Source organism: Rhinolophus hipposideros, assembly GCF_964194185.1.
Source record: "Rhinolophus hipposideros genome assembly, chromosome: 19".
Lineage (NCBI taxonomy): Eukaryota > Metazoa > Chordata > Mammalia > Chiroptera > Rhinolophidae > Rhinolophus > Rhinolophus hipposideros.
The window spans coordinates 12,396,085-12,408,374 of NC_138065.1; the positions used below are offsets into that span (position 1 = coordinate 12,396,085).

General features: G+C 37.2%; 1 protein-coding gene across 16 annotated transcripts in view; it reads right to left on the reverse strand.

The window, feature by feature from the left end:
• Positions 1 to 381: 381 nt before the first annotated feature.
• Positions 382 to 12,290, reverse strand: part of RAP1A (RAP1A, member of RAS oncogene family) — a 72,245-nt gene continuing 60,336 nt past the window's right edge. For all 16 annotated transcript variants that reach the window (XM_081025027.1, XM_081025041.1, XM_081025036.1 and 13 more), the window contains 3 exons: positions 10,851 to 10,994; positions 5,289 to 5,403; positions 382 to 2,129 (listed from right to left, as the gene is read on the reverse strand). In XM_081025027.1, the coding sequence (XP_080881153.1) occupies positions 5,317 to 5,403; positions 10,851 to 10,994 (231 nt within the window). In that variant the 3' untranslated portion in view covers positions 382 to 2,129; positions 5,289 to 5,316. The remainder of the gene's footprint in view (positions 2,130 to 5,288; positions 5,404 to 10,850; positions 10,995 to 12,290) is intronic.

Genomic DNA, 12,290 nt, shown 5'->3' on the forward strand with positions numbered 1-12,290 from the left:
GTGTACTGTCATCCTTCTCTATGGACCATGTTCCAAAATACAAGAACCAAGTTTATGTTACTGGTCAAGCAGATTGTAACTTGGGACTTACTTAATGGATCCTACTTAATCTGGCAAATAACTAACTATGCAACAGGAAATAGTCTGAAATGTTTACTCATTTGTGAGATGTGTGTCTATGATTTTAAGTCCAAAGAAAGAGGTGAGTTTTAAAGCAAGAATGATTTTAGAGGACCTTAAAACATGCCACCCTGATCTGGACACACTGGCTCTAATGCTTCGCTTTTTTATTTTATTATTATTTTTAAACTTATTGCATTTATTAGATTTTTGGCCCCTCAATCCCAGACGTATGTATAAGTGGATCAGTAGAAGATAAAGTATTAGGTAACTAAGTTTATTAGAAACTCAAAAGAATACAATTTCCAAATATTTTTTTACAATACTTGAACATTTTCTCAGGTTGGTCAGAGGTTACATTTGAAATCTGAGTTTTCAATTTCAAGTTTGTAACTGGGGCTGACCACACTCCTGGCAAGTTCCAGCCTGGCATGACTACTATTGCGCACTGGATTGCAAGAGACAGCGTCTACATCCCTGAGCGATGGTTTGGACTTTCTAGGACGGGTCTCCTCCTTAATATTCAGGGACAAGGCACAGGGTTTCCTAAGCTTGTTTCTTTCCTCCTCCAGCACTTAACTGACTAATGAGCGGTTGTGCTAGACCTCTGTGGAGAATACGAAAAGTCATATCACCCTAGGTCTATGTCCTACTTAAGCCCCATCTTTTCTAAAAATGCAAAAAACTGGGAAGGAAAAGCAAAGCACCACTATATAGCCAGCTCAAATGTTAACTTAGCAATCTTTCCCACACTACAACTACTGTGCTGCTTTCTACAGTCAAAGCAAAAGCAACAGGCACATACTCTACATGCTTTTCCACTTTCACCCACTTCGCTCAGGTTCTTCACTCTGTTATAAAGCAAATTTGAAAAATTTTACATGACATTTCATCGGTGGACTTCTACCCACAAATTAACAATGGCAAAAGGATTCCCTCAATGAAATTACAAGCTGTGGAAGATTTGCAATAGTAAAAGTTAAACCCTGATACAGTACTAAACTTATCTTTTTACATAGAAAAATAACACACAGTGGGATATTTTATTCAATAAGATACGATCTTTAAGATCGAGAGAGAACATACAAAACTATTCTATGTAGTCTGATGTATTTTACTGTATAGTAGGAACAAATATATCTAGAACAGAAAGTACAAGGTCTGTTCTTAGAGAAATCACCAGTTACTTAGGGGTTTAAAGCGAAGTGTTCTGCAGGTACCAGGCAGAAAGGAACTACTTGGTGCATTTAAAACGATGTGGTCATTATAAAAGAAAGGGCTTAAATCGATAAACAATAACAAAAACACACAAACCAAATGAAAATGTACTAAAATTTAATCATCCATAAAAGCTGTAATTTAATCTGACAGTAAAACACAAGAAGCAATATTAGAGTTGGTTTAGTATATTATATATTTTAGCTTTGAAAGCCATAGAAATCAGTTATCCCAGTTTTTTCCTATAAAAGACCCATTTTTCCAAAGCATTATGCACAAACAATTTTAATTAGAATATAATGACAGAATGATATTTCATAATTTTTTAAATATAAAATGAAGTCAATGACTCAAAAAAGTTATCTGTTGCAATGAGTTTGAGGGGAAATTTCATAATCTATATCATTACAGATATAAAGTATAATGGTTCAACTTTTTAGTGCTTGGCAGGGAGGAATCATGATAAAAAGGTCAATATGAAATCATTTGATTATAGTAGCAATATCTAATATTTGAAATGCATCCATGCTCTTTTGTATAATCATATTAGAGTCAAGTATATTTATTTTCACATCTGTTATAACTGCTATTGCAAAGGAGAAATACTATTGTCTTACTTTCCAAGAGATATACACAGAGCAATTTTTTTCTCCAGGGAACTTGTGCAAACCAATATAAGATCTAAATTCTTCACATAATATATAAAACAGGAGAAGCCTCTTCAGATTTATTTTTTGAAGTCTGGAATGCTGGCACTTTCCAATTAGGCAACAGTTCTTCATTCCTGTAATCTAGAACATTGAATAAATACAGATATATATTATTCTCGATGCCAGAAGATGGCACTAAACAAGCATATAATAATATAGAAAGAAACAATGATTTTGGTTCATTGTTACTAGAGAACTGGGTTATACTAAACAGCTCCAATAACAGGGCTATTTTAAACTCCCTTTAAAAATGTTTTAAAAATAGCTTTATTATAACTTAGTGTTTCATAATATATCTGACAGTCCTGTCCCCAAAGAGGAAAACAGTGATTATTTCATTTCTTTCTCATTATCGTCTTATTTGTAAAGTTCCTTTCCACTAAGGAAATGGCACCTGCCTGCATAAACTTTCCATGGGAAATTCTTTACTCATCCATTTTATGACTGTACTGTTAGGATTCCCACTTCTAACACAGGCCAGGGCAAGAAGAGATGATGCAGAAGTTGCTGAGCCCCGTATTCAAGGGCAGAGACTCAAAGTTAGTCTTGTTGTTCAGCAGAAAAGAATTAGGTTAAAGGCAGAATTTCCTGACAAAGAATTTCAATCCTAGGTTTTTAAAAGTGGGACATACTAGAAAGAGATTAACATGTTTCAATACAATTTTGCCTGAAGGCAAAGGCTAAGGCTAGGACGCTGCTTCACATACTCTTACTAAAAACATTTGTAACTGCTATTTAAATTTTCCCCTAATCTCAGTCTTTTCCAATAGGATCAATATGACCCTTCAAGTGTGTAATCACAATAAAATGTTCTGCATGCAAAGTATTCTGACTGCTAAGTGACCTATTATCAAACATTCACAGAAATCGCAGGGGACTTACATGAAATAAACTGTAAGCTGAATTACACATCAGAGCCTAAAAATTTCTGCAACCAGGATAAAACTATTATTTCTATATCTAGGCCAAGACCTCTCTCCTCTCAGATAAAACTCACAATACATAGAAGGGTGTGTAAGAGTGAATTTTCATAATAGGCCAGGAGATGGCACCTCTTCCTTTCAACATCAGCTTAATGGACATTTTCTGAGAACTGGAAATTAAATGAAGATCAGCTAAGGTGATGGCATCAATAAGCCAGTCAACTATAAGAGAATTAATGTATTTCAGAACAGGAATTGGAGTCCTCATTTTCCCTACCTTTGTACTCTTACCTACACAAACACAAACATCAGCAATTTTAATAATAATCACTTTCAGGGAGCTGACGATTTATAGTTATTAAATCAAGATTTCACTAAAAGCCTAAAGCAACCATTTGGCCAGAAGCTGTCTTTTCTGAATCCAATTCCCAGAGGCAAGTCCCAAGCCCCTTTCCCCTTTCTGCCCATTTCCCCTCTACATTCTTTTAACAAGGGAGTACAACTCCGCAGTGTTTCCCGTGAGAGAGGTTCATGCCTATCTCTGAGGAAGCACATGCTAGTTCACTTGGTGCTCTGGAAGAGGTAATCTACTAAATAGACCCAGGAGACTCACAAGAGTTAACACAACCAACTCTCACGTGGGAAGCTTCCTTTCCTCTCACGGGACAAACCAAGTGTACAAATTACATCCTAAATCCATCACAGAAAAATATTCTTTTTTGGTACTATTTATACAGTTGATGAAGATAAGTAGAAAATGTTCAGGGGATTAAATATATAGTTAAAAACAAACAAATGGTCACATAGGGCCTGGTTTGATAGGCAGCTTCAATGCTGCCACTAATTTCTTTCCAACAGGTTCATGTAATGAAAACTTAAGCGGTAAAGTCAACTACTACTTAGAAGCCTCAAAACATCGAAAGAAGTTAATCCATATCTGAGAGGAAATGACCATCAAACTGCACTGACCACCACCCATCCAGTGGAGTGGCTCCAGTTAAAAAGACCGACAGTACCAAATTGGAGCAAGATGTGGAACTATTACACAGACGGCTGGTAGCTGTGTGAACTGGTACAACCACTTTGGAAAACTGTTTAGCAGACTCTGCTAAAACTGTTCATATACATAGTGTACCATGTGGTCATCTGGTCCTAGACACACACCAAACAGAAACGTAAGCACACATGCATGAAGATGTGTACAAGCATGTGCACGGCAGCTACCCACACTAATTCCTGGAAGGACGCAAACGTAAATCAATTGTAGAACATGTAAGTATATTGCTGGCATGAACTACTGCTATATGCAGCAAGGATAATTCTCAACAACACACATATTTGATGAATGCTGCCAAGTGCCATCCAACAGAAAGGAGGGGATCTTCAATACAGGAAGTGGCGCGCTGAACCTTAGTAACACTGTGCGACAAGTTTCAACTTGTTTGGTGCAGTCAATGGGTGTGAGCTATGGTTGAGAGCAGGCGTATTTTAAAGTGTGGCATAAATCATGGATCATGAACAATGCATTAACATGAAACGGGCAAACGTTTCATCCTCCATCGTGACAATGTTCTGTGTCACACATCACTTCTGGTACGGCAATTTCTGTCAAATAAAAACATTACGGTGTCTGCTCATCTACCTTATTCACTGGATCTGGTACCATGCGACTTCTGGCTCTTCCCCAAAGTCAAAATGACCATGAAAGTAAATGTTTTGAATCGACTGAAGACATCAAGGCAGCCACGACAGCACGACTAAAGACACTCACAAAAGAGGACTTCCAGAACTGCTTCAGAAAGTGGCAAGAATGATGGGATAAGTGTGTTCGAAGTGAGGGGGAATGTAGTGAGGGGGGTTAATGGAAATGTGTCTTTTACTATAATAAATTTTTATTTAAACATTCACTGTATTTTGTGATCACACCTCACATATTGGTGTGTTCACTTTAAAATAATTCGTCATCAAAGGTGCACTTAAGCCTTTGCTCCTCTTCAATTCAACATGAATTTAGGAGTGACCTTGGAGGGCATTCTATTCATTCAACCACCATTTCTGAATCCCCATTCTACACCAGGCACTGGAGAGACAGCGGCGAGCAAAAGAGACATGGCCTTTGCCTCAGGCCAGAGTAGCATCTCCTGGGTAGGGAGAGAGCTTACCCAGCAGACGAACATATCTATAGTTCGTCACCTTCCCAAGTTACAGAAGCCTGGAAATACCCTACCAGGTGAAATGGGAAGTGGTTAAGATTGGGGAAAGCCCAAAACAAAGTAAGAGGACAAGAAAGGCATGTGTTCTGCTTTTCGCATCTTACCTGGCTCAGAGCTGCTGCTACTGCAGGTCTAAAGCAGCAGACATGACTTCTTTTTAGGCTTCTTCTTTTCCACTGGTGTTTTTCTATTTATCTGTCTGACCAGGTCATAAAATATCTAAAAAGAAGAGAAAAATACTTATTCAACCAATATTTGAGACCTTGTTCCACAAAACAATCTTGGTTCTGTGCCTTATTATTCTGCTCTTGGATCTATATTTTGCTGCTTTGATGTAAAGGCAGGTTTCTTAGAAGCTCTAGCTGACTCTCAGGGTAAAGCAGGACTTATTATTTATAATGAAGGAAATGCATTTGCTCTTAATATGATATTCAATATCAAATTAAGAAAAAGAGTTAGTGTAAAATAATGTAGAAGTTATATTCTTCATGGAATCTTATATGCTTCGAAACAATTATTAAGAGAAAAGTTAATGTTCAACTTGATTCTTCGGATTTATTCTATTTTTGAAAAACTTCAAATTTACAGAGAAGTTGCAAGATTAGTACCAAGAACTTACGTATATTCTTTACCAAGACTCACCAATTAGTAACATTTTACCATGTGAACTTGAGTGTGTATATTTCCTAAGAACAAGGATATTCTCTTACACAACCACATTACAGTAATCACATTCAAGACATTTTAGCATTGATACGTTATTGTGAATCATCTACAGTACAAATTCCAATCTTGTTGGTTAGCTGAATAAATGTCCTTTATAATAATTCCCCTCCTCTTCCCTGGAAGGGATCCATCCAAAATCACATAGAACATTTAATTTCCTGTCACTTTAATCTTTTCTAATCTGGAACAGTTCCTTGGCCTTTGTCTTTCGTGACATTGTCATTTCTGAAAAATAACAGCTAGTAACTTTATAGAATTTCCCTCAATCTGGGTTTGCCTGATATTTCCACATGATTAGATTCATGTTATACATCTTGGGCTGAAATAGAATAGAAAATATATTCCTCTTAACATATGATTTTTGCTTGCCCCTTTTTTGGTGATGTTAATTTTGGTTAAAGCGAAAAACAGAAAATGTCTGTGACCCTTGATTTTAAGTGGCAAATAATATCTGTTAATAAATCTTTTGGATTCATTTTGGATTAAAAAAATGCAAGGTATCAAAGACAAAAATACAATACTACTTATTTCACAGAAGCAGAGTATTTTAATTCTGGTGTTTATGTGTTTCATAGTGGTAAGTATGCCAAAGTGTGGAAACATGAAATACAGCAGCTAAATTTGGTTCTTTGCTATGGAATGCAAATACTCATTTACTAATGACGGGAAACAAAAAAAAATTATCACAGAAGCTCCTACTATTATTCATCATAAGAAATAGTGCTTTGCAGAAGTGTATTAAAATGTTCTGGCTTTTAGGGACATTATAGGGACGACTGGCAAAATTCGAATATGCACTGAGCATGGATTGTCAATATCAATTTTCTTGATTATAATAACTGTTGTGGTTGTGTAAGAGAATGTCTTTGACCTAATATGTATGTACACTAACATATTTAGGAGTAAAGAAGTGTAATATGCACACATATGTGACAAAATGTTAACATTGATGAATCTGGATGAAGGGTAAACAAATTTTTTATTGTTCTTATATTTTTTCAGTAAGTTTTCGAAGTAAAATATTAAAAAAATTATTAGTCTACATTTTCTTAAGATGGACTCAGACAAAACTACTTCTATTTACTTTTTAGAATGTTCCTAAGATTACCCCAAATCTATAAAAATGGTTTATATTCTTTTTTCCTGCTCCTTCCTCCCCACTCCCATTTTCTTCTAACCATTTAATTTCTCTATTATCTTATGTCTAAGAAAGTTAAAAACACAGAATTCATGAACAAAATGGTAGTTTTTGTTCCACAACTCTGACATCCATGTTGTTTTACAACGCTGAAGCCCCTCAAGAACTTAACATGCATAAGCCACGAACAAGCTCTCATTAGCTCCCTCTCCTCAATGCATAAGCTATAAAATAAAAAATAATAAAAGGATAAACTAAAACAATAAATAAATTAAACCCACACATTTCTTCATGCTAGCCAGTTGCGAGTTTCTGGTGCTATACAGAAAGGTAACTGATTTTGTACTATTATCCTCAACAATTTCTTTGACAAACATTGCCTACCTCACAGCAGCAGCTGGTTAGTGATGAGGGCAAGCTCAAACTATAGTATTTGTTACACATGCTGAAAAGTCCTCAGCCTAGGTTCTTCCTCATCTTTCTGAACTACAGAAAAATCTAAAGGAAACACAAAATAATTTCTCAGTCTCTCTGCCATTCCTCAGCTAGGATTTCTTGATTACAATTATTATTCTTGGCAGAGAACAATTAATTCTTGATAAAGACTGACAGCTTTTGGTGTAGCTATGTACTATTTCAGAACATAGCAAGAATGGTGTGGTAAGGATTTAAAAAATACATAGCTATAAATGTATAGATAGATATCAGAGAATTAGAGCTATTTAGCCACGCAGTTATGCCCCTATATAATTTCAGATTTGAGTCCAAGAGTTGAATCTTGTGCAAGTAGGATCCTTCTTGCAAACTGGTGTAGCCACTATGGAAAAGTTTGGAGTTTCCTCAAAAATTTCAAAACGGAACTACCTTATGACCCAGCAATTCCACTTCTGGGTATTTATCCGAAGAAATGCAAAGGACTGCTTCAAAAGGATACATGCATCCCTATGTTCACTGCAGTGCTGCTTATGATAGCCAAGATAATGGAAACAACCTAAGCGTCCATCAATAGACAATTGGATAAAGACCAGCTGGTACATATATGCAATGGAATGTTATGCAGCCATAAAAAAAATGAAACCTTACCATTTGTGACAACATGGATGGACCTAAAGGGTATTATGCTAAGTGAAATGTCAGAGAAAGACAAACATCATATAATTTCACTTATTTGTGGAATCTAAAGAACAAAAAACAAAACAAACAAAACAGAAACAGACTCATAGATACAGCAAACAAACTGATGGTTGCCTGATGGGAGGGGGTTTGGGGGGCCTGGGTGAGAAAGGGGAAGAAATTAAGTACAAATTGGTACTGTGTTTCCCCCAAAATAAGACCAGGTCTTATATTAATTTTTGCTCCAAAATATGCATTAGGGCTTATGTTCAGGGGTGTCATCCTGAAAAATCATGCTAGGGCTTATTTTCTGGTTAGGTCTTATTTTCGGGGCAACACGGTAGTTACAAAATAGTCACAGGGATGTAAAGTACAGCATAGAGAATATAGTCAGTAATATTGTCATAACTATGTATGGTGTCGCGGGTACTAGACTTACTGGGGGGATCACTTCATGAGTTATAAATGTCTAACCACTGTGCTGTATACCTGAAACTAATATAAAATAATATTGAATGTCAGCTGTTAATTAAAAAAAAAAGAAAGTATGATCCTTCCATTTTCAGGCATTCGGAAATCACAATTTGTTTATAAGGCATAGCTGTCTGAGGAACTATTAACTATTAAAAGAAATCTGTAGCTGGATTATCAGGCTACAGAGAGAAACATTAAAAGAAACTCAAAATATTACACTCTCAATAATTTCTAGCATGTACTTTGCAATGTTTTGCAAGAGAGTAAATATTCTTAAATAGCTAATGTATTTCACTGTTTTCCTATTTTTGTTTTATAAATGCTCGTGTCAAGGACTGATGAGCAGCTGTAAAAAGGAGCTCTGCTGTATTGGAAAGCACCACACAGGGAGGTTTAGCAGCAAGGAAGTACCTACAGATAAGTCATGTCCTGTCCCGTGCTCCCTGGACCCTGGTGCACCCCAGCCCCAGCCGAGCCCTAGCAACCTGGGAACTTGGTGGGTGGTACCAGTGAGAGTGAGGACAGGGACAGCAAAGAACCAGATCCCCAAGGCCACTCACCCTGCCGGCAGTGACCGTGCACTACTGTTCTCCTAGCCAAGTTTATTCATCGGTCCTAACATGTTTTAGCTCAGCTACCTTTCTTTTCGGAAAAGACTGTGTTGAAAATCAAACTTTTGTGATTAGCCACATTTTTCAAAATAACATCTATGAAACTAATTCTACAACAGAGAAAGCTGAAGCTGGAAGCATATCACACTTCCTTTCATTTACTTGGCAGTGAGTAAGAAATAACTGTAGTTGAAGATCTCAGCAGGACTTGTTCTCACTCCTTTAGGGCAGGAGGAGTGTCTGTCTGTTACCCTGGTGCCTAATCCAGTGCCAGACATACATATGCATACAATACGTATTTGCTGAATAAATGAAATTTACAAATTTCTTATTTTTATGCACTTATAAAAATTGATTTTACCTAAAAAAGGCAAGCTTTAACATTCTTTAATTATTTGTAAAACAGGATTTGCAGCAAGTTTAATTTTTCCCCCCCTGCCAAATACTTAATTTGGTCACTTCAAAAGTCAGGCAGCAGCCTACAACCGTAATATTAGTCAAAATGGCACACAGAACGAAAAAGCCACAGGAACGGCAAGCAAAAATACAGGACTCTGATAACCTAACCCACTCTCGGCTCTCAGTTCTGTTTTAAGTGATCGGAACTCTGACTGATCACCTCGGGTGCTACAAAGGGCAAGCGCACTGGCCAGTAAAGCTTCTGCGCTGCTGGCAAAGAACAAAAAGCCTGCTCTGCTTTAATTGGGGTGGCCGGTTAGCTCAGTTGGTTAGAGCATGGTGTTGATAACACCAAAGGTTGCCAGTTTGATCCCCGCAGGGGCCACTGTGAGCTGTTCCTCCTTAAACAAACAAACAAACAAAACCCAAAAAGCTTAAAAAAAAATCACTGTTAAAATAAACAAAAGCAAAGGAAACCTCAAGCTTTTGCTTGGTTGGTAGTGGCAGTTGGGGACTGACTAATGTTTTAGGCATCCAGTAAACTACTGGCCCTGTACACCCAGGCAGGCAGCTTACCTGTGAAGCATTCCAGTCCACAGCTATGTTCTCAAGATAGTGGAGTGCTTAAGTCACGGACAAAAAAAGCCTCGTGCACCTACTACGTCAGGCCTAAGCGCCCAAGCCAATTCCAGTTCTAGGTCCTCCCTTCGAGTTGCGCACTAAAGGGAAGCAGGACTCAAAATACCAAATTCTACGACAACCATGAGGTAAAATCTTTCTGTTTGACCTAAGTTCATTATAATAACTATTTTGATTTTTGTGTTTTTCTACTTGACTTTACAACCTATTTATACATATTTGCATAGGGTAATTGTTATAATATAGGGTTGATGTAACAATTTTCATACACCATTTTCATCATTTAGAGGCTTAGCACGACTTTACACGTATTCTTTAACTTAAACTTCCTCTTTGCCAAGCCAATAAGGTAAATAAATATAAGTGTCCTCACTGTAGTCAGTAAAGTGCTTTTATGCAAGCAAAAAAATATGGTTTCTAAGAATTACTTAGTGTTTTCTATAAATTGATAGAATCGAGATTGTTCAAAAGAATGAATTTTCTTCTTAACTGGTTTTTGGCTGTTAACTTAAAAGACAGGAAACTAAAAAGGCGCTTGTACATGCTGCCTAGCAGCTGTAGGTTACCTCGTTAACGTTGATCTTTGACTTTGCAGAAGATTCTAAAAAGGCACAGTTACACCACTGTCTTGCTAAATTCTGACCCTGTTCTTTGCCAACTACTCGCTCATCTTCCAGGTCGCATTTATTGCCAACCAAAATCATTGGAACCTGTGGGAAGGAAAGAACATGAAATGAACACTAACATACTTGTTACATAGGCTCTTATTAAGCAAGCAACTATCTGCCACCAATTGAAATGTATATTAGTGAGGACTATAAACTTCACCAAATGCTTAAAAAAGGGCACACATTTGTGTGCTGGGAGGAAGTTGATTGGAGGGGAAGAGACAGAAAAAATATGGAAGAGGTCCTACTATGTTGATTCAGTAAATTATTTTAAGAATATAATCCCCAAATTCTCATGTGGTCTACTATGAATAGTTGAATACCAAGTAGAAAAATCTGAAGGAAAAGGAACGTCCTGCAACACAGGGAGGAACGTACTCATGGGCCTCGCTGTGGTGTAACTGCTGCACCTCACAGGCCTAGCAAGTCCTGGCCAGACCCACACAGTGACAGGTCCACCCCTACGTGTGACAGCCAGATCTGAAGACCAGTTTAGGTGAGATGTTAAGGAGGAAATAAAGCCACAAAGCAGCTATGTCTTCCCTTTGTCACCATAGCAGAAATGCTTGGCTATGTCCATCCACACCCCCCACTTCCAATAAAACAGGCTGCTACGAAACTGTACAACGACCTTAGTTCAAAGGTACCCAGAGAGCAAAGTCATTTGTGAAGTGATGGGCACAATACAAAAGAAAGAAGTTAAAGGAAATGGTGGATCTTGTACCTATCTTATCACGAGTTAGACGATACACACTGGACACCTACAACTCTATCTTTTGTAGTTTATTACATGGGATGAAGACATCAACACTACCAGAGTTCAGCGATTTGCATGTAATTGCCTATGAAAACAGAACTCTCTTAGATGAATTAGTCATGGGAAGGAAGAGGACTATTTATTAGGTTACGGTTGGTCATGAGTCATATAGTCCAAATCTCTCCCGCCTACAGTGTTACCCAAAGTTATGATCCTGAGCAGGTGCATATGTTCCCATTAATAATGAGAGAGAACACATGAAAACAGAAAGAAAGGTGCAAATGAAATTTTATATCCTAATTTATACAACTGAAAAGGAATTCTCTGTAGCTCGAAGCTGAGGTGAACATGTAAAATATACATTTCACCTTTGCAAAAACGCATAACAACCATGCCAGCCATCAAATAAGACAAGAATTCTAAAACAAAAACTAAGAAATAGTGTTAAAATCTTCTAATATAATTTAAAAAACAGCAAGTAAAAACTATACCAATAGAAGTTTAGAAACGAACGAATTATTATGGTTCTAAACAATGTTCTGGGAACATTGTTTCTGACTAAGCAGCGCCTCTCAAAGGTC